Source organism: Rattus rattus, chromosome 1, assembly GCF_011064425.1.
Source record: "Rattus rattus isolate New Zealand chromosome 1, Rrattus_CSIRO_v1, whole genome shotgun sequence".
Taxonomy (NCBI): domain Eukaryota; kingdom Metazoa; phylum Chordata; class Mammalia; order Rodentia; family Muridae; genus Rattus; species Rattus rattus.
The window spans coordinates 39,713,607-39,734,907 of NC_046154.1; the positions used below are offsets into that span (position 1 = coordinate 39,713,607).

Here is a 21,301-nt window from a genome sequence, read left to right on the forward strand (position 1 = left end):
GAGCTTAGGAAAGCCTCCTCACTGTAAGAGGATCATCAGCCACAGGTTCAACCATCTCAGTTACTTAGACTTAAATTAGACTACGTGCCATATGGAGACACTGAGGAGGCTGGTAGGCCTGCGGGCTGATTAAATGGAACTCACCATGTGGGAGGGGGGAGCCTCAGTTGGGCACTTTGGAGAGCGTGTCTGGCAGCTTCAGCTGACAAACGTAACAGAACTTAGACTGATGTGATGTTCCCAACTGCAGGCCCGCCCTTTGAGCACTTCAACAACTTTATTGGCTAAATGTTTCTTCCCCAGTTTACAGCTTGAACTATGGGCTTATTCACAGAGTCTGTCTTAATCCCTACTGAAGCTGGGGCCTTAGTAGAGGCTAAAAGCTAGAAGTGAGAGTATGAGTTAGAAGCCTGCTGCTAACTCAGCTGGGCAGCGGTCCCTACCCACTGCCGTGTACAGCGATCTTTAGATGTAATGGATGGAGACAGGCCTGGGACACACCTGCCGCCAGCCTCAGCTTCAGTGCCTCTGATGGAGTCATCACCTTCCTACTTCAGGGACGGGGTGACACTATGGCAGCCTGTGCAATTTGCAGAAGTACATAGGTCCAAAATTGGCCATGAGGTTTGGTATTACCAGCTCCCCAACCTGGCAGGATGGGAGGAAACAGAATGTGTCCATGAAAAGCTTTCGGAAGTGAGACAGGTCTTCCACTTGAACCTTGATGTTGTATTGATTGGCCAGAAGCTCGATGGCCCCCTGCACCACATACTCATTCTGTAAGTGTGACAGTGAGCAAGTGGAATAGACAACGTGACCTCCGGGCTTGGTGGCAAGGAGTCCAGCCCTGAAACCAAGGGGAAAAGCAATTAGTATCCTTCTCGGAAGGGTCAGAGCAACCAGGGCTAGGAACACAGGGAAGGTGGTCTACTACCCAATGGAGTAGCCAGCAGGAGATGAGTCCTGCCAGGAGCCTTGTACGTTTGCTTGGGTCTTGCTTTTGTTTTTACCTGTGAGATACAACCCTGCTATATAGCACAGAGTAGCCTCCAAGTTGCCATCCTCCTGCTTCAGCCTTCCAAGTGCTAGGATAATAAGCACATACCACCACACCCACCTCTACGAACCCTCCTTCAGAGAAGTTTTTGATGGGGCTGGAGAGACGGCTCAGCAGTTAAGAGCAAATATTACTCTGTGGAGCACCCATGTCAAAATTTCCTATAACTCCAAGTCCAGGGGACTCTAAAATCTTGGACCTCCATGGGCACCTATATGAGTGTGCACATACCTACATGAAGACACACATGCATACACATAATTATAAGTAATAAAAAGAAAAGAATGACCCTTTGAAGCCTGATTCTAGTTATGAACTAAATCCTAACGATGGCTACCAATTGGATTCTTTCCTCGGTTGTACAGACCCCTGGTCTCTAAGCCCCCTTCCCTTTTCTCTCCTCTTTCTTTCCTCCCTTTCTCTTTTTCCTCTTCTTTTTTCTATTTATTTTTTCCCCAAGGTCTCACCATATAGCCCTAGCTGAACTGGAACTCACAATGTAGTCCAGGCTGGCCTCAAACACAGATATCCTCCTGTGTCTGCCTTCAAAGCTCTGGGATCAAAAGCATGCATCATGTCTGGATTCTTTTTAAAAATAAATAAATGTAGTAGTTTTTCTATTTAAAAAATACTTGGGTTGGGGATTTAGCTCAGTGGTAGAGCGCTTGCCTAGCAAGCACAAGGCCCTGGGTTCGGTTCCCAGCCCGAAAAAAAAAAACCCAAGAAAAAATACTTATTACTTATTTTATGTGTATGTGTGTGCCTGAATGTATGGATATGCACTGCTTGTGTGCAGGAGCCCATGGAGGGCAGAAGAGGCATCAGATCCCCTGGTAGTGGAGTTGCAGATGGTTGTGAGCAGCCATGTAGGTGCTGGGAACCAGACCTGGGTCCTCTGCAAGAGCAGATAGTGCTCTTAACTGCTAAGCCAGCTCTCCAGTCTCCCTTTTTTCTCTGAGATAGTGTCTCACTATGTTGCCTAGGTCAGCACCTAGGATGGCCCAGACTCCTAGGCTCAAGGTACTCCCCTGCCTCAGCTTTACAAATATCAAAGGACACGGATATGCACCACTGCTTTTTCAAAATGTGCAAGTCACCGACGCTGAGGTAAAATGCTGCGGTAGAGTAAGTTAGTATTCTAAAAAGGACCAATTCAGGAAGCCTAGTACCTCCAGGCAAACTCCAGCCAGGATTCTTACGTGATGGCCTGGGCTTCTAGTTCCACAGCTGAGACCGCAGGTGACTAGACCCTAAAGTCTGAGATTCTGTCACTCACCCAAGAAGCTGCACCTGCAGCATAGGCAACATCTGTCGCTCCTTCTTCCTTGACCGCTGAAAGATGTTGTTCTCGTCCTCATGAAGGGAGTGGCGGTCCGTGGTGCACGGCACATCGACTAACACCTGCCCAGAAGGCCAAAAGGTAAAGCGGTAAAGCTCCTTCTGGGTTCTTCCGGCTTAGGTCAGAGCAGTTTACGCCCCAGGTGACAAAGTTCAGTGGAGATACTCCTCTACCCATCCCTCCATTGCAGAGTCCCTGACAAGACTCTCATTTTAACCTGACAGAGAACTGTGACATAGTGAGCAGGAAAAACAGTATATTTAGAAATATTCACGGTTGATCAAAAAGCAGAGGCAAAGGCAAGAGGACTGCTACAGACTTGAAGGTAACTTAGTCTCTGGTTTTCCAGGCCGGCCAGGGGACAGAGTAAGGCCCCATCTCAAAAGGTAAAATTAAATTAAAATATCTGCATGGTAGTACACACAGCGTTCAGTACTTGAGAGGTGGAGGCAGGAGAATCAGGAATCATAGCCAGCCTCAGCGTACAGAGTGAGTCTGAGGCCAGCCTAGGTTTCATGAGATGCTATTTCAAAAAAAAAGCTGCATATAATAATGGTTATTACATAACTGATATCAACCTAGGAAAAAAATCTTAGTACTTCAAGGTTCTGTTCTTGGCTATTTAATGAAAACATCCAATTTATACATGATAAACACTCAATTTACATGTTACATAATAAAACAATAAAATAATTTCAAAATTATCTTAAAACAATGTCAGAGTGCAAGGCCCTAGATTCAATCCCCAGTACTGTTTTAAAAAGAAAAATGGGCGGAGAGGCAGAAGAGATGGCTCAGAGCCAAGAGCACCTGCAGTTGAGTCCCGTCCCGTCAGATGCTTCACCTGTAACTCTAGTTCTGGAGGGAACCGAAGCTGGGACACACACAAATGCACACAACGTAGCAAAGGCTGGCCCTGAGCTCACAATTCTCCTGCCTCAGCTTCCCAAGGCATTACAGCTACATATCACCACATCTGGTTCCCAATATTTAAATATTTTAAGGTGAGAAATACAAAATCATTCACTAATTTACCAGGAGCCCTTTCTATACTAGATACCTGAGACAGACAGAAAAATGTTTTTAAATATCCCTACATATATGTCTGAAAAGGGTAAAATAATCTCCAGAAAGATATTTTTGGCAAAGTAGAAGTAAATTAAAAATAACCCAATTTTTTGCCAGGTGATGGTGGCACACACCTTTAAACTCCAGCACTCAGTGAGCAGAGGCAGGTAGATCTGAGTTCGAAGCTTGCCCAGTCTATAGAGCTAGTTCTAGGATAGCCAGGACTACACAGAGAAACGCTGATGTGAAAAACCTAAAACCAGACCAAAACAAGCCAGCAAGACCTGCGCAGTGTTTGATACTGATATATTCTTTGGTGAATTACCACAGTACACACAGTGGGAAAATGAACAGGGCATGGTGGTGCCCTCTGAAGTCCTAGCAGGAGGAGGCAGAGGCTGGAGGATGCAAAGTTCAAGCTCACCCCTTGCTATAAAAGCCAGTTTGAGACCAGCTTAAGCTACATGAAACCCTGCCTAAAAAGAAAGTGGGGCAGTGGGCAGGGAAGTAGAGAAAGTTGTGGAAATTCTTACAATTCTTCAAAAGGTGGCTGGACTCAGGAGATCGAAAGAGGGCACTCATGGGTGCTGGGGTCCTGAGTCCTCATGCATGTGAACAACAGAGTTCAAGGAGAATAGAAAATAAGTGGTGAATAGATCTTTAGTTTGGTCCCAATACATCCCAGGTATTGCTTATCAGTGTCAGCTGTTCAACATCAGCTACAGCATAGGCATGTCTACAGCAGCAGGCCGACGTGTGGTTAGCAGCCGTGTGCCAGGATGGTACACTGCCGGCTCTCAGCCTCCAGTGCACTTTTGGACTCCCCCATGAGAAAACATGGAGAAAAATATGTTCAAATAAACTTTAACCTGGGAAGGAAGGGAAGAAGGGAGGAATGAAGGAAATGTGTGAATGGAAGGGAGGGGTGATTGCCCTTCTGTGAACATGCAGAGTGCTGGACTCTCTCCAACTGATGGACAAACACGACTGAAGAAGAATGGGGTCAGTTGGCCGGTTAGCTCAGTTGGTTAGAGCGTGGTGCTAATAACACCAAGGTCGCGGGTTCGATCCCCGTACGGGCCACTAGTTGAAGTTTCCATTTGGGGTTGGGGATTTAGCTCAGCGGTAGAGTGCTTGCCTAGCGAGCGCAAGGCCCTGGGTTCGGTCCCCAGCTCCAAAAAAAAGACAAAAGAAAAAAAAAAAAAAAAAGAATGGGGTCATCAGGTCTGTCGAGGCCTGAGGTAGCATTCTTCTCTGCATCCAAAGTGTCTAACACTTCCTTTGCACACAGCAGACTGCACACTACGATTTCTTCAAACAATAAATTAATGAAGATATCTTCAAGCATCAAAGCTAATTCAAATGCCTGAAGCACTGTCAAGTAAAATAAGAGGGAATTCATTCTCTACTGTTCCACAAGGCACAGCTAAAATCAGTGAACAGAAAGTGACAGGAGTCCGACTATGAAAACAACGTTGGATACTTGTATAGTCTGACACTGTGCAAAGGCATTCCTAGTTAAGCACCTATGGGACGGACACTACAGTGTACCACACCAAAGAAGTTTAACACAGCTCAAAGTTGAAGTAACACACAACACCTTCCAGCTGGCAAGTCATGAAGCCAGGACTGCAGTCCGAGGAGCCTGACTCTAAAATACAAATACCTGGGCTTGCCCTCATGCCATGCAGTCTACAGACTGTATTTTAATTTTGGTGTTTTCCAAGACAAGGTTCCTCTGTGTAGCCCTGGCTGTCTTGGAATTTACTCTGTACACCAAACTGACCTCAAACTCAGAGATCTGCCTTCCTCTGCTTCCCCAGTGCTAGGATTAAAGGCGTGCACCACCACTGCCCTGCCATATACTTGTCCATTTTATACATGTACATGTACAATATATACAATATATAGTGATTATAAGTCATGTTTCAAATAAGTGATTTTATAGCATGCTAATTAAAAGAAAGTGACTAGGGGCTGGAGAGCTTGCTCAGTGGTTAAGAGCACTTGTTGCTTTTGTAGAGAACCCAGGTTCAATTCCCAGCATCCACATGATGGTTTACAATTGCTTGTGATTCCAGTTCCAGGGAACCTGACTCCCTCTTCTGACCTGAAGGCACCAGGCACACATGTGGTACACACATACATGAAGGCTAAATAATCATACACATAAAAGTAAATAAATCTAAAAGAATTTTTAAAAAGAAAATGAATGTAAAATATAAAGAGTTTCAACAACATACACAACAGGGGAATGTGAGAGGTACTGCAAGTTTGATTAAAAACTGACCAATAGGGCTGGAGAGATGGCTCAGTAGAGTTGAGAGCATTGGCTGCTCTTCCAGAGGTCCTGAGTTCAATTCCCAGCAACCACATGGTGGCTCACAACCATCTGTAATGGAATCTGATGCCCTCTTCTGGTGTGTCTGAAGACAGCTACAGTGTACTATATAGATATATATAGATATATATTAAACAAATCTTCAAAACAAAAAACAGACAAAGCAATACTAATGAGATAAAGAAAATTGCTTATTGCCAATGAAAGCAAGATTGGCCAAACTTCTAAAGGATTTCTCAAACTCTGTCAAAATCTTAACTGATAGAAACCATTTACCAGCAATTTTGCTTCAAATTCATAAAACTAAGGACTACACCTGAGGATATTTTAATTAATTAAAAAGTCATAGATGTCAGAATGAATACCACATGCTGCCATTTCTATTAAAAACTCACAGATCTATATTTTCATATACAAATTGCATAAAGACTATAAAAATAAAAACAGTTATCTGCAGGAAGAGGAAGAAGATAGCTGTGTACAGGTCTAAAAAGTTATTTTCCACTGGATATTCTTTTATACCTCCTGAATTTTGCATGATATGTGATGTTAATATTCAGAAATAAAATGTTCTCATTCATACTCATTGTTGCAAGGGGTTCCAAGAAACTAAGTGACTTCAGAAATAAAATATTCCTAATAACTTTTTCCACACTCAGTTGGTTCCAATTCTTTTTGCTGCCAACTCCCTCTAATGAAAACAGTAGCAAGTCATCTAAGCTGAACCGAGAACTCTGCAAATGGCTTTCCTCCGAATCACTCATGGAGAACTGTCTAGGTCTGAAAACAGTCACACACACTCAAAACCTAGGGGCTGGATCTTACCCCTGGGATCGGGGGCCAGAACACAGAGTCAGAGGTCACTTACCTTATCATAGGTGTCCCCCTCCAGCTCTCCCCACTTCCTGCCATCCCATGAGGTAACTCGAATGTGGTTCCCTTTCCTAATATCTTGAGGCACATAGCTGTGAAGGACCTTCTGTAGTCTGGCTGTTCGGGAGGTAGAGAGATCGTTGGCAGCTAGGTTACCTGTGGAAATAAAGAATCTTTAGCGGCTCTGACTCAACGTCGTCACATCGCACCAACACAAGGTGTTAATGGAAAATGAAACCGATACTTAGCTATACCCAGTCAACAAAGACCCTGGGGCAGGGATACTTGTTACATATGTGGCACCAAATCGCCCCTCTGGAGCAGAGGTCACAAAGACTAATATCGACGGAAAGGAAAAGTGAGTAGTCTAGGGGTGCATGCTATTTACTGCAGTTACAGCAAGTTTGGGGGATTTCTGTACAGTCAGAAAGTTAATATTTTAAAAACTGCGTTTCTGACGTAATCTGCAGGAACCAAACATGGGGGCAAAACCACCTGACCATCAGGATGGCTAAGTTCTCTATTTCCTGCAGGGTGTCTTAGGTTATCTACATGTATTGACCTTGCTGATTGGGGTGGGAGGCTGCCATAGGATGTCTGCTCAAGGGCACTGTCTGGTTTTCCTCCTGGAATTGGAGTTTAGCCCCTGGAACTTCAAAAATGGAGTTGGTTGGGTTTTACATTGCTGTGATAGGGTCTTCCTCTGTAGCCTAGACCAGCTGTGAAGTTGAGATCATCCTGTCTCAATGCTGAATTTCAGGCACACTAGCCATGCCAACTTATTGTTGTTTTGTTTCTGATACAGGGTATTCTTTTTTTTTGTTTGTTTGGGTTTTTTTTTTTTTTTTTTTTTTTTCTTTTTTTTTTTTTTTTTTTCTTTTTTTTTCTTTTGTTTTCTTTTTTTTTCTTTTTTTTTAATTATTACAAATTTCCTCTTTATTTTTATTTTTATGCTGTCTTTATATTTCCTATGCCAGGGAAACTAGTCCATAGCTTTTTTTTTTTTTTAAATATTTATTTATTACATATAAGTACACTGTAGCTGTCTTCAGATACACCAGAAGAGGGCATCAGACCCCATTACAGATGGCTGTGAGCCACCATGTGGTTGCTGGGAATTGAACTCAGGACCTCTGGAAGAGCAGTTGGTGCTCTTAACCACTGAGCCATCTCTCCAGCCCGATACAGGGTATTCTTATGGTGCCTAGATTGTCCTTGGAGACTGAACTTCTCAAGCAATTCAGTTTCAGCCTCCTGGGTAGCCGGGACTACATGTGTGTGACACTGCCTGATACCTAATCTCTCTGAAACACTTGTGTCTTCGTTGGGTTTCTATTAATGTGATAAATGCCATGACTGAAAGCAACTTGGAGAGGAAATGATTTGTTTCAGCTTCTGGTTTACACTTCTTCATGGAGGGAAGTCAGAACAGGAAGTCAAGGCAAAAATCTGAAGGCAGAAACTGAAGCAAAGACCATGTAGGAACTGCTTACCTACCTGGCCAGTTTGCTTTCTTGTATACCCCAGGGCTACCTGCCCACAGAGGGCTGGACCATTCCATAACAATAATTACATCATAACTGGTGAGGCACCTCTCCAGCCTACAGGCAATTTGGATGGAGACCTCTTCTCAGTTGAGGTTCCTCTTCCCAGAGAACTCTAGCTTGTGTCAAGTTGAAAATGGGATAATATGTCTCTCTTGGTCTTCAGTAGATACTATCGATTATTCACCCAGAATTTACTATTATCTTACTTTTTTTTTTTTTTTTTTTTTTGGTTCTTTTTTCGGAGCTGGGGACCCAACCCAGGGCCTTTGCGCCCTAGGCAAGGGCTCTACCACTGAGCTAAATCCCCAACCCCTTATTATCTTACTTCTTAATAAGAGAACCCTAACTTTATCAATAGAGGACTTTGTATACATTTCCTAGCTTTCTTTCTTTTTATATTTATTTTATACATATGAGTATATAAGTACACTTTAGCTGTCTTCAGACCAGAAGAGGGCATTGGATCCCATTACAGATGGTTGTGAGCCACCATGTGGTTGCTGGGGAATTGATCTCAGGACCTGAGGAAGAGCAGTCAGTGCTCTTAATGAGTGAACCATCTCTCCAGCCTGGTAAGTTGTACTTTAAGGTAGGCTGCTGGCCAGAGGCCGGCTAAAGTGAGCCTATGAATGCCAGGGTTACCTATTATCAAAACACATGAAGAAGCTTCAGCCTGTTCCCAAGGAATTTGGAATTTTTATTTCTGTTTTTCAAGACAAGGTTTCTCTGTATAGCCCTTGCTGTCCTGGGCTTACTCACTCTGTAGACCAGGCTGGCCTCAAAGTCAAGTAGACTCACGGGCTTCTACCTCCCAAACGCTGGGACTAAGGGCATGCGCTGCCACCACCACCCAGCATGGAACTCATGATCTTGAGGAGGGAGAAGACATATCCATTAAATCTCTGAGGAAAGGCTAATAATGTAATGTGCTAACAGGTGATGCTCACAGTGTGGGCGCACAGGAAGGAATCATTCTGAACAAGCCAAGAGCAGCTACGAGAGAACACTTCATGCAGGCAGCACCCTTGAACTGAGGCTCAAAAGCTAAAAGGATTTAGATCACACAGCCGAGGTGGGGTGGGGGATTCTTGAGAGAAAGTGTAACAGGAGCAAAGGTAGCAGGTGTGCTGGGAGCTCCAAAAGCTCACAGGTGACATGTAAAGCTAAAAATACAAAGAAGTGAGACTTTTACAAAGAAGTTAGAGACAAGTTAGCAGTACAAAAGGGTGAGAGGATCATGTGGTGGATTTATCAAAGCCCGGATTTAATCTGCCTGTAGAAGCCTTTGTCAGCCATTTTTTTTGACCAACTGACAATACACTTAGTAAATATTATTCCTCCCTGACCTTGAGACTAAACTTATCACATTCAGTGTGTCCTCCTAAGTGAAGTGGAGATCCCTGCCTGCCTAGGATACCATGCCACTGACTTACGGCAACAGCCCGTCTGAAGTAGGGCCAGTGTTTTTCCCCCAGGAGCGGCACACAGGTCAAGCACAATGTCTCCATGCTGCAGACCAAGAGCCAGCACAGGTAGCAAGGAGGCGGCATCCATCAGGTAGTAGTCCATGAGACCCAGGCTGCCAACACTGGAAGAGAGAAGACCGTCACACTTACTGGGAGCCATGGCGAGCAACTGCATGCCCTTTAGGGCCAGTAGCTCCACTCAGTAAATTATTTCTCAGACACCCATCCATCCATACAGTATCCATGGTAATTCTTTTAAAAAATGGGATCAAGGTCTCATGTATCCCAGGCTGGGCTCAAGCTTGCTATAAAGCTGAAAATGGCGCTGAAGTTCAGATCCTCCTCCTCCACCGACAAACTGTGGATTACAGGTTTGTGCCACCACACCTGGCTTATACAATATGGAGAACACTCAGGGTTCTGGGCATGCTCAGTAAGCATTCTACCAAGTAGCTACATCCCCATCTCTGAGTGGTCCTTTTTGAAAACAGATCAGTTTACTCAGAACTAGCCTTGCTAGCCACCTTGCTGTTCCTTCATTGGGCCACACATGCTCCTCAGGCCTTTTGTTGTAACACTTTCCTTTTAAATATCCCTGGTGTGCATCCTTACTTCTGTCAGGCATTGCCTCAAAGTGACCTCTTCATAGCAACCGCCATTCCCTGTTTAGTCTGTCTAAAATAACAGCCTCTCCTTCTTATCACTCTCTATCTATCTCTAGCTACACTATTTTTCTTTAAAGCACTTGTTCCTCACTTTTTGAGTGAGTGAGAGAGAGAGAGAGAGAGAGTGTGTGTGTGTGTGTGTGTGTGTGTGTGTGTTCCCATTATTTTCCTATATTAGAATATAGCTCTGAGAGGGCAAAGATTTTTGTTCCCTGTACTATTTCCCAGTACCTGAAACCATGCACACAGCAGAAACTCAATTTCATCCGGTTACACTTTAAGATACAAAGTATTTCACTGATTCAGAAGGAACGGTCATCAACTATATGCCCTGGAGCTACCTAAGTTGGGCCTGATGAAAAAATCAGAGGCATTCACTAGGTAAAAAAATGAAAAGAGAATAGAATGAGTACCATACAAAAGAATAAAAACTCAAAGCTTCTCTAAGAATTAGTGAGAAAGGGGCTGGAGAGATGGCTCAGTGGTTAAGAGCACTGACTGCTCTTCCAGAGGTCCTGAGTTCAATCCCCAGCAACCACATGGTGGCTCACGACCATCCGTAATGAGATCTGGCGCCCTCTTCTGGCCTGTGGGTGTAAAACACTCAGGTAGAACACTGTATATATAATAAATCTTTTTTTTTTTAATTAGTAAGAAGGACTGGAGAGATGGTCCAGCAGTCGAGGGCACTCAAATCCAACAGCGTCCACACAGAGGCTCGAAATCTTCTCCAGTTGCAGGGGATCTGACACCCTCTTCTGTCATGCACACATATGGGGCACATACTACACTCACATATAAAAATAAAAAATAACATGGCGGCGGTGGTGCACGCCTTTAATCCCAGCACTTGGGAAGCAGAGGCAGGCAGATCTCTAAGTTCAGTGGCTAGGCTGGTCTACAGAGGAGTTCCAGGACAGCCAGGGCCACAGAGAGAGACTCTGGGGGGTGAGGTGGGGAGAGAAAAGAGAAAAACCAGAGACTGTGACTAACTCTCCCATTAATCTAGCCCCTCCTTGTTTGGGGACAGGGAGGTGGCTCAGTGGTTAAGAATGTGCACTGCTCCTCTAGAGGACCCAAGTGCAGTTCTCAGCACCTGTATCAGGTGGCTCACACCTGTGACTCTAGGGGATCTGATACCTCTGGCTTCTGCTGGCACCCACACATAAGTGGCATCTACTCACACAGACACACACATATATATGTGCTTAAAAATAAAGAAATCTTTAAACAAATAAATAAATGAATAAAACCAAATAAATAAAAATATTTAAAAAGTATAATTCTCAGTGGTACGATGCCTGTCTAGTATGGATGAGGTTTAATCCCTAGTTGCAAGAAGGGGAAAAAAAGCCTAAGACTGGGGTTGAAAGGCAAGACCAACACAAAAGGTCTTAAACCCTATTTAAGGATTTTGGACTATAACCTATAGGAAGCTATCAAAAGTTTTTAAGGAAAATCACCTGGGTAGCTAGCTTTGGGTTTTAGAGAGCTGGGTAGGCCAGGAGGGTGGGGTGGTCAACTGCACCCAAACTGTCCCAGGACTTCCTGGCTCCTAGGCCTGTCTGTCACTGTGAGGACGGTTGGTGGCGAGCAGCCATCCCATCTCCCTTCCTGAGATGGAGCTCAACATGGGCAGCCTTGGAACAGACTCAAGGATGCAGAAAACCAACAAGACTATGGCCCTGGGAGAAGGGTCTAATAAGGCATGGTGCAGCGCCATTGCTAGTCAGCCACGATCCCAAGTTATAGCACCTTACTTCACAAAGAGGCTCAGGCTTCCTTCCAGTGGATACTTTCAAAGTCAAACCACACTAGGATTTTCTGCACATCATGTCTCTCAAAGAAATATTAACAAGAGTGTTGAGGGGGGTTCCTCCTCCTGGCTCTAAGCTCCGAGACTCAGTTACATTTACAAACACCTTAGCCGTAGCTTTGGCTGTTCTCTGACTGGCCCGTCATCCCATCATTGTGTTCTAAGTGTTGCCACGTGTGCTGGTTAGCTCTGCTCAGTTCTAACTCCTCTGTCCTCCTTCATGTCCTGGGGCCAATCTCCCATGCCTGGCTCTATCCCAATCTATCTATCCTCTACCTAATCCTTTGCCTACCAGACATCTCTTCTATTCTACCCTTTCCTACAGGCCATGGGGCCATATAATACACAAGATATTCTCTCTACACAAGAAGACAGAGAAATGAGAGAAAGTCAAACCACACAGAATTGCGAATATACAGGCCAACAGCCTATAAAAGCCATCCTCATCCATTTCTTTCTATCCTTAAACTGTTTGGTTCACAGTTTCGGGAATCTGCTAAAAACCACAGTTCTTCTTAAAATAAATTTAAAATAAGAGTGCACGAAATGTCACAGATATTATCAGGTTATTCCGAAATTCACGAAGCTCCTTGAACTGCTAAGAGTAAGGCCCCCTTTAATTTCATAGGAAGCCCAATGGGAGAAGGGGTTCAAAAGGGATTTTGGTTAACATCTACAAATCTGCCATATTGCTCACTTCTCTCCCTGAGAAGGAACCCCTGTAATGGGTGCCTCAAAAACTGAGGAGACCACATGGTTTTTAGCTCATGGCTCTGCCGACAGCCAATGCCTTAGGACTAATTACCAATATTCACCCAATCTATCCAGATACAGACAGTATCTAAAATGATCTTAAGTGAAACCAATGAAAATACTGAGGATCTTTTTTCTTTCTTTCTTTCTTTTTTTTTAATTTTTTTTTCTTTTCTTTTTTTCGGAGCTGGGGACTGAACCCAGGGCCTTGTGCTTGCTAGGCAAGCGCTCTACCACTGAGCTAAATCCCCAACCCCTTTTTTTTTTAACTTTTTGAGACTGGCTCTCACATAGTACAGGCTGGACTTGAAACCCACGGGCAGCTAAAGTGTCATCTTAAAGTCCAGATCCTCTTGCCTCTACCTCCCAAGTGCTGTGATCAGAGAGGAGTGCCGCTGCGCCTGGCTGTGAGAGGGATCACTGAGGAATGCTATACGTATGCCAAACTCACTTCCTCCTTTCCACAATCCTACAACATAGTTAAATCTGCGTCCCACAACCAGGCTTTCTGCATCTCAAACCCACTTCTCATTAATTGTGTGACTTTTAGCAAATGACTTCTCCATACCTAGGCTTTTCCACTCAGCAGAAGAAAATGTCTCTGCTGCCATAGATAGGACTTTTTAGTTTTGTGTTCTTTTGGGTTAGTAATGACCTCAGGCTCTCAGGCTCCTTAACTTCCTGCTCTACAGCGCTTGAGCACTCTCTCTCTCTCTCTCTCTCTCTCTCTCTCTCTCTCTCTCTCTCGCTGTGTGTGTGTGTGTGTGTGTGTGTGTGTGTGTGCAGTCCATTCCAGGAGCCCACCATTCTTATGCTTTAACAAGTGCTGGTGTCACAGGCTTGCACCACCATACCCAGCTTCCTATTCTCAAGGCATAAAGCACAATTTAGCACTTAACTGTACAGTCTTTTTTCACCCAACCTCATACACATAAACACCACTTCTAGAAGAGACGAAGTTCTGTTTTCTTCAAGGCTGTTGCTAACTTGTGCTCCTAGGCAACCCCTATTTCCTATCAAAGTCCACTTCCTCTCCTCCTCCTCTCACAGGTGCCTGACAGGGAAAAGGGGAAGGGAAACACATCTTCCCTGGGAAGGATGCAGTGCGTTCTCTTGTGAAAGGCAGATGTTTTCTACAGAACGCAGAGCAGGTTCTGGGGTTCGAATTTCTGGGGACTAAATACCAAATACACCACTTGCTCTCTGGAGAATCAAAAGCAAGTAAGTTCCTTAACTTCTCTGTATCTCAAATATAAAAGAGAGCAGATGTTATTTCCCTCAAGGCATTGACAAAGAGATAGGACATGTACAGCACTTGGACAAACACCTCGTCTTAAACACACCAGAAACACCAATACTGATTTGTATTTGAGGGCAGGAGCTAAGCTCTTCCTGTCCTCTGTAGCAGGCATTCAAGATGACCTCAGGGTTCCAGCCCCTACCTGGCAGGAGGGAAGCGGCTGACATCCCCTCTGGAAAAAGTGAAGCATCGAAGGTTGGGGCTGCAGTCCTGGGATAGAGTTGGAGAGAGGCCACTCTCAGGCTCCAGTTTCTGGTGAGAGATGGCTTCGCTGACAAAGTCCTTGGCACTCAGCTGCTCCAGCTTAGCACTCACACTATCCCAGGCAGCAAAATTATTGACCAGTGCACCATACTTCTGCTCTGAGAGAAGACTAACACGGATTGATGGCCAAAGATCCCCAAACTGTACACTGTAAGTCATGTCAAAATTCTGCAGAGCAAGCCGGCTGGCAGTGAATTGTGGTTCTGTGGTAGCCTAAGAGAGAAAGGGCAAGCGTATTAATCGTTCCAGTCTTGACTCTATCTCGTATCATCTGACTTTACTGTTTTAGCTTCAGTTTCTGTGGCTGTGATGAAACATCATGACGGAGGCAACCTGAGGAAGAGGGAGTTCATTTCAGCCTACACTTCTAGGTGACACTCCATCACTGAGAGAAGCCACGGCAGGAATTCAAGTAGGGCAGAAACTGCAAGAGCTGACACGAGCCCATAGAGAGCTGCTGCTTACTGGCTTGCTTACTCCTGGCTCAATCAGCCTGTTTTCCTATAGAACCCAGAACCACCAGCCCAAGGATGACCCCACCCACAAGCCCTCCTCCATCAATCACTAATTAAGAAAATGCTTTACAGCTGGATCTTATGGAGTCAAATTATCAGCTAAGGTTCCCTCATTTCACATAACTCTATGTAACTTGTGTCAGGATGACATAAAACTAACCAGCATATCTGGCAATACCTCAGAGCCCTGAGGCAAATTCAAACTTGCTCAGTGCTCTCTCTTCTCTTTGTTCTTGCCTCTGCCTACCAGAGGAGGAACTGGGAGAGAGTGAAGAGTAGCCTTCATATCACAGGATTGGAAGGGACACACTCTAAAGGGGTCATCAAAAAAGAGAGTCAACGCTAGGCACAGTGTGCACACATGTAATCCCAGTACTCAGCAGGAGGATCTAGGGTTCAAAGCTAACCTTGGGGCTGCAAAAGCAAACTAGAGGCCAGGGTGAATTACCCATCAGGAGTCTCTTAGGGAGATGGCTGAATGGGGAATGGTTTTTGTCACTAAGCTTGGCTACCTGTGTTTGATCTTTGGGACCCACAGGGCAGAGGAAAGAACTGATTCCCCTACTTGTCGTCTGACCTCCCAGGTGTACCACAGCACATACATGCACACATGCATGTAACCATACCCACACCAATAAATGTCATTTTAAAAAGTCTCCTAGGGCTGGAGAGATGGCTCAATGGTTAAGAGCACACTGGGGGTTGGGGATTTGGCTCAGGGGTAGAGCGCTTGCCTAGGAAGCAAAAGGTCCTGGGTTCGGTCCCCAGCCCGGAAAAAAAAAAAAAAAAAAAAAAAAAGAGCACACTGAGGGGTTGGGGATTTAGCTCAGCGGTAGAGCGCTTGCCTATCGAGCGCAAGGCCCTGGGTTCAGTCCCCAGCTCTGAAAAAAAGAAAAGAAAAAAAAAAAAAGAAAAAAAAAAAGAGGAAAAGAGAAAAAGGGCAAATATAAACGACTAAGAAGAAAAGAAGGAAAAAAATTAAAAAATAAAAAAAAAAAAGAAAAAAAAAGAAAAAAAAAAAAAAAAATGTAATGTTAAAGCAAAAAGTAATATTTCTTAGGTTGGGGATTTAGCTCAGTGGTAGCGGCCTAGGAGCGCAAGGCCCTGGGTTCGGTCCCCAGCTCTGAAAAAAAAAAAAAGAACAACAAAAAAAAAAGCACACTGATTGCTCTTCCAGAGGTCCTGAGTTCAATTCCCAGCAACCACATGGTGGCTCGCAACCATCTGTAATGGGATAGGATGCCCTCTTCTGGTGTGTCTGAAGACAGCTACAGTGTATTCACATATTAAATAAATAAATCCTTTAAAAAAAAAAGTCTCCTATAATCCTACCGCTCCGGAAGTAGAAATAAGGGTCATTCTTTTTTTTTTTTTTTTTTTTTTCAGAGCTGGGGACCTAACCTAGGGGCCTTGCGCTTTGCTAGGCAAGCCACCACTGAGCTTAAATCCCAACCCCAGGTCATTCTTGATTACATAGAGTTCAAGACAAATCAGGATAGATGAGACTCTATCTCAAACACACACACACACACACACACACACACACACACACACACACACACACACAAAGAGACATAGAAAATCTCAAAAAAAATAGGAGGAAGGGATTGAGGGCTTGAACTGAGATGTACCTCAATGTATGTGCTCTGAGATGTGTCTGCGTGCCTGAGATGTGTGCTCAGTGTGTGACAGTGCTTGCCTAGCATAAACAATGCCCTAGATTTGATACCTCACACTGCAAAGGTGAAGGGGAACTTAAGTAACCCAAGGGAGAACTCTTTTTTTTTTTTTTTTTCGAGCTGGGGACGAACCCAGGGCCTTGCGCCTAGGCAGCGCCACCACTGAGCTAAATCCCAACCTAAGAAATATTACTTGCTTTAACATTACTTTTTTTTTTTTTCTTTTTTTTTTCAGAGCTGGGGGACTGAACCAGGCGCCAGCAGGCAAGCGCCACACTGAGCTAAATCCCCAACCTAAGAAATATTACTTTGCTTTAACATTACTTTTTTTTTTTTTTTCTTTTTTTCAGAGCTGGGGACTGAACCCAGGGCCTTGCGCTCGATAGGCAAGCGCTCTACCACTGAGCTAAATCCCCAACCCCAAAGGGAGAACTCTTAAAGAAGCTGTGAAGGTCCTAGAAAAACTTGAGGCTAAAAGCCTTTTTTTTTTTTTTTTTTTGAGACAGGGTTTCTCTGCATAAACCTGGCTGTCCTAGAACTTGACTTGTAGACCAGGCTGGCCTCAAACTTCAGAGATCCACCTGCCTCTGCTTCCTGAGTGCTGGAATTAAAGGCATGCAACACCATGCCTGACACTTTTATTCTTTACAATCCTGTTTTCAAAACCTTGTCACTGACTACTTGCTTAGGAGAGAACTCTATGGTACTCAGTAGGATAGAAATAACCTATCACACCTGATACAGCAACGAGTCACTTACCTAAGACGACACAGTGAACAGACAACATAATGCACAGAATCACAGAGCTGAGATGGTTTAGACTTCCCAGACCCCAGGAAGGCAGAATAAAGACAGTTCACAGAGTCTTAAGGTAAGAATCAAAGCAGAAACTTCTAGGATGACTGCTATGGGCTAGCAGTGAAGGACTGGGGTCAGACTGAAAAAAACTGAAGACTTGAGACGAGGAGTCTGAGTTGTTCCTTGTTGCAACCACTGAGATACTACTGATGGCATTTTGTTAGTGCAACTTCTGCCCTCGTCTGGGTTTTTGTTCTGGCCAGAACGTGTGTTCTGGTCATTATTTCTTCTTAACGCTGGGACTCTTGATCTGTCCTGAATTTTTCCCATGCTGGGAACTCTTGCTCTGATTCTTGTTTTTATCATCTGGAGCACTGCTACTCTGCTTCCAACTTCTCTTATGGTGAATGGCACTCGTGTGGGCATTCTCGCTACAGTCCTGAGTGTTGTTTTGGGGAGGACTATGGCTCCGGCTCCGACTTGTGCTCTCAAACTTATCCCTTCTTGGGGGACTCTTGCTTGGATTATGAGGGGGGCTGCTCTTGCTCTGGCTCTGACTTTTGTTTTGGTGGTTACTTTGGTTGTCACTACTCTGATAGTCACTACAAACAATGGTCGAACTGGCAGAAGTGCTACAACAGTTGGAGGAGGACTTGGAGGAAGGGAAAGGACAGCTGTAAGGAATCTGGGCGGGATTGGCCGGTGGGCTTGGAGAGGTCACAGCATAGGTATGAACGCCACAGGGAATGGTAGTGGAGCAAAACCGAGCTCGAGGGACAATAGGTAAACATCGAGGGTCAAAGGGTGTTCTCAGAGGGATAAAAGAATAGATGTGGGTGGAACAAGGAGGCGCCACGGGCTTGCTATAGGGTGGTGGTGGACCCCTAGGAGCAGAATAAGTGCCACAAGGGAGAATCACATGCTGGTCATTAGGGAGATGTGTAGACTGATTTAGGGGACTAGAGAGAGGGGATAAATGGGAGGTAGGAGGGACCACAGAATACATATGAGTATTGCAGGGGGATACTGGAGGTGGTGCTTGGGGACTGCTCTTAGGATATCTACTGGACAAGGCAGGATTACAAGGTGAGCTATGGGGACAGGAAGTAGGAGCAGTTTTGAGAACAGCAGACTCTCGGGGAAGTTCTTTTGGGCCAGAATTTGAAGTAGTTGTGATGGAGGGTTCCATAAGCAGACTAGAGAGGCCAAAGGGCTGGGAGGGAGGCTGAGGACAAGGGTTGGTCTTGTGGGATTTAGGATGGTTAGGGGGAGTGTGGTGGGGTGTGTTCACTAGGGAGCGACACTTGCAGGGAGCGCGTCGTGATTCCAAGGATTTTGGGGGCTTCGTTTGAGGGGTAACTGGGGTAGGAAGACTGGATTTGTTATAACCTTTAGGGGACTTAGGTGGTTGTCCGGGGTTGTTAGGGGACTGATTGTCCGGGGGAGCTGGGAAATACAGGGAAGGATAAGGATACTGAGAAGGTGAAGATTCTGTGGGGCAGGGAGGGCCAGAAATGACAGTACCTGGGCTTAGTATGAGGTAAGAGTTCCCCCCAGGCTCCCACAGAAAGGACCCTAAGCAGGGCTTGTGGAGAGCCTGAGGCAGGGAGGAGCTAGGAGAATCAGCACTCTCAGGTGGTAGGTTGATGACACAGTAAGGACTCCTAGGGACAGATATCTGGGAATCTGGGCATAAATGAGAATAATGAATACAGCCCTCTTGGGGTGAGATGGGAGAGCCAGACACGACTGCCTGAGAAGAAAGAGGAGGGCCACAGCAATTTTTCCCAAGAGATACATCAAGCTGTGGTTTAGGTTCACAAGAATCTGGAGGGAGAGGATGATCATGGTAAGGGTTGCCAGAGGGTGGGGAAGATGCTGAGGAAAGGGGAGGATCATTGTAACTTCTTCCAGAGGACCAGTAGGGCATCGCAGGCCCAGTTTCCAAAACGCGATGAGAAATGTTTGCAGAGGTTAGAGGTCTAGTTTCCACAGCTGGGCGAGGAAGGGAAGATGAAACCGGAAGGCCAGTTCTCAGGGGCCGATGGGGAAGAGGTGAAACTGTGGAGTAATTTCTCTGGGACCTTGACGTAAGAGGAGTCGAAATCACGGGGCCTGTCTCCAAGGCTATATGAGTAAGTTGAGGGGAAGTTACTGGGCTGGCTCTAGGGGGCTGATGAATGAGAGGTGGGGAAGTCACGTAACAAAGACGCGGACTTTGAGGACATGAACGCGGAGCTTCTGGGGAACCAATACAGTTGCAATAATGGCCCCGCTGATGAGGAGAGGGTGGCCCCTGAAGGCTGAATCGGTCAAAACAAGGACTCGAAGGGGATGAACTAGTTGGCTCTTGGCTGTACAGCCTTCCTAGGAGTGGAGAAAAGGGTTCAAAAGAACACCTCTCCCCTGCGGGTGGGGAGGAGAGTGACGAGGGCGGAGGGGGTGGGGTGGGCATCGGTCGAGGTAAGCAAGGAGAAGAAATGGTGAGGCAAGGGAAAGGGGGGTTGGTGAATCTGTTGCCTGCATTTGGAGAAAGGCCAGCAGTACAGGAAAGGTGATCGCTGAACTCTTTCCCGGGCGCCACAGGCACCTGGACAGTGTAAACAGGGGTGAATCCTTTCCTGAAGGACGACGGAGACGCAGGAGGGAAGGAGTAGTTGTTAGGACAGTCAGCTTGAGGTGCAGTTGCAGGGGTTGAAATTTTAAGGAGGAAAGGAGGGGAAGAGGTCATGGGACTGAAGGGGAAGGGAAAGAGGGAGGAAGGGAAAGGAAAAAGAACGGTGGGAAGGGCAAGATGAAGGTAAGCAAGAAAAAATAACATGAGGCGATGTGACGTCACCGAATGAAAGCTCAGGCAGTGACTTAACAGAGAGGGGCGGAGTCAGGGGGCTGCTTATGCAACCGGAAGAGGAGGCTTGTGGTTATTAAAAGGGCAGGCAGAAGCGTGACAAGAGCTCCAAGAAGGCTTCGGTCCCCGGAGTGGATGTCCCTAATGCAACCGTGAGTGACGGAAAACGCAAGGGCTGAATAAGTCTCCCTCTATGTCAGACCTTACCCATTTCTTCTTATATCGATGTCTCCGCGGGACTGGCGTGAAGTCCACGAGCTTCAGCAGCTTTCGAACACCTCTTAATACGGGCGCAGCCATGTCAGCTAGCAACGCCAATAACTCCGACTGAAATAGTAGCTGCACTCTCGCGGGTTCCGGGGAGAATTGAGAGCTGCTTAGAATAACAGCGGCAAAGGGGGCGGGGTTATGCTTGCCGCGCCCCTAGAGCTTCGCTTGCCTTCACACCCCGCCCACCAGAGAGTACCGGGCTCACCCGAAGCAGTGGCTGGCCTTGCTAGAGCATCTAAAGAGGCTCCTAGGAGGTGCAGGAAAGGCCTTCTGGGCTCAAACTGCATGAAGAAAGATGCCAAGGTAGAACGAAATTAGACCATACTGAAGACTGAAGTGGAATTGCAAGGAAGCCATAGAAATTTGTTTCAAGATCTGACTTTTAACGGTCCTTTTCAAGACTCGGTACCTACTTTTGTGTTCTTTCTTAGACTCTCAAATTGACACCATCACTCAGGATCCAAGAAGAGAAAGGGGTGATCACTATTTTTTGAAATAATCGTCTGGCTGAGCACAGTGGCATATGTCTTATTCCAGCCCTTGGAAGGCAGAAGCGGGCGAACTCTCTGAGTTCCAAGCCAAACCTAGTTTTCCTAGCTACAGGACAGCAAGCGTTTCTAGTGAGACAGCGAGAGACAGACAAGACACAAAGAAAGATGGTCTAGGTAGGTAAGAATAAGAAAAGGAAGATGAGAGAGATGA

General features: G+C 45.5%; 2 protein-coding genes and 1 non-coding gene across 3 annotated transcripts; 1 reads left to right on the forward strand and 2 right to left on the reverse strand.

Moving 5' to 3' along the window:
• Positions 1 to 232: 232 nt before the first annotated feature.
• On the reverse strand, positions 233 to 20,727 carry Nsun4 (NOP2/Sun RNA methyltransferase 4). Its single transcript, XM_032899563.1, has 6 exons — positions 20,537 to 20,727; positions 14,368 to 14,702; positions 9,659 to 9,813; positions 6,674 to 6,834; positions 2,334 to 2,458; positions 233 to 847 (listed from the first exon to the last, which is right to left on the reverse strand). Exons 1-6 carry the CDS (start codon positions 20,627 to 20,629, stop codon positions 571 to 573), a joined length of 1,146 nt encoding a protein of 381 aa, XP_032755454.1. The 5' UTR covers positions 20,630 to 20,727; the 3' UTR covers positions 233 to 570.
• On the forward strand, positions 4,474 to 4,547 carry Trnai-aau. The gene has a single exon. It is a non-coding gene; the product is annotated as a tRNA-Ile (tRNA).
• Positions 17,683 to 20,421, reverse strand: LOC116898190 (sperm head and tail associated protein-like). The gene has a single exon (XM_032899557.1). The coding sequence runs from the start codon at positions 20,300 to 20,302 to the stop codon at positions 17,762 to 17,764; it is 2,541 nt and encodes an 846-aa protein (XP_032755448.1). The 5' UTR covers positions 20,303 to 20,421; the 3' UTR covers positions 17,683 to 17,761.
• Positions 20,728 to 21,301: the final 574 nt, after the last annotated feature.

Bases quoted from the DNA above. Each gene is read 5' to 3' on its own strand.
- LOC116898190 (XM_032899557.1), bottom strand. From the start codon at position 20,302: ATGTTATTTTTTCTTGCTTACCTTCATCTTGCCCTTCCCACCGTTCTT.
- Nsun4 (XM_032899563.1), bottom strand. From the start codon at position 20,629: ATGGCTGCGCCCGTATTAAGAGGTGTTCGAAAGCTGCTGAAGCTCGTG. The intron at 9,814-14,367 runs GTAGGGGCTGGA...TCTCTCTTCCAG, and splicing joins AGCCGCTTCCCTCCTGCCAG to TGTTGGCAGCCTGGGTCTCA. The intron at 848-2,333 runs GTGAGTGACAGA...CCTTGGTTTCAG, and splicing joins CTGCAGGTGCAGCTTCTTGG to GGCTGGACTCCTTGCCACCA.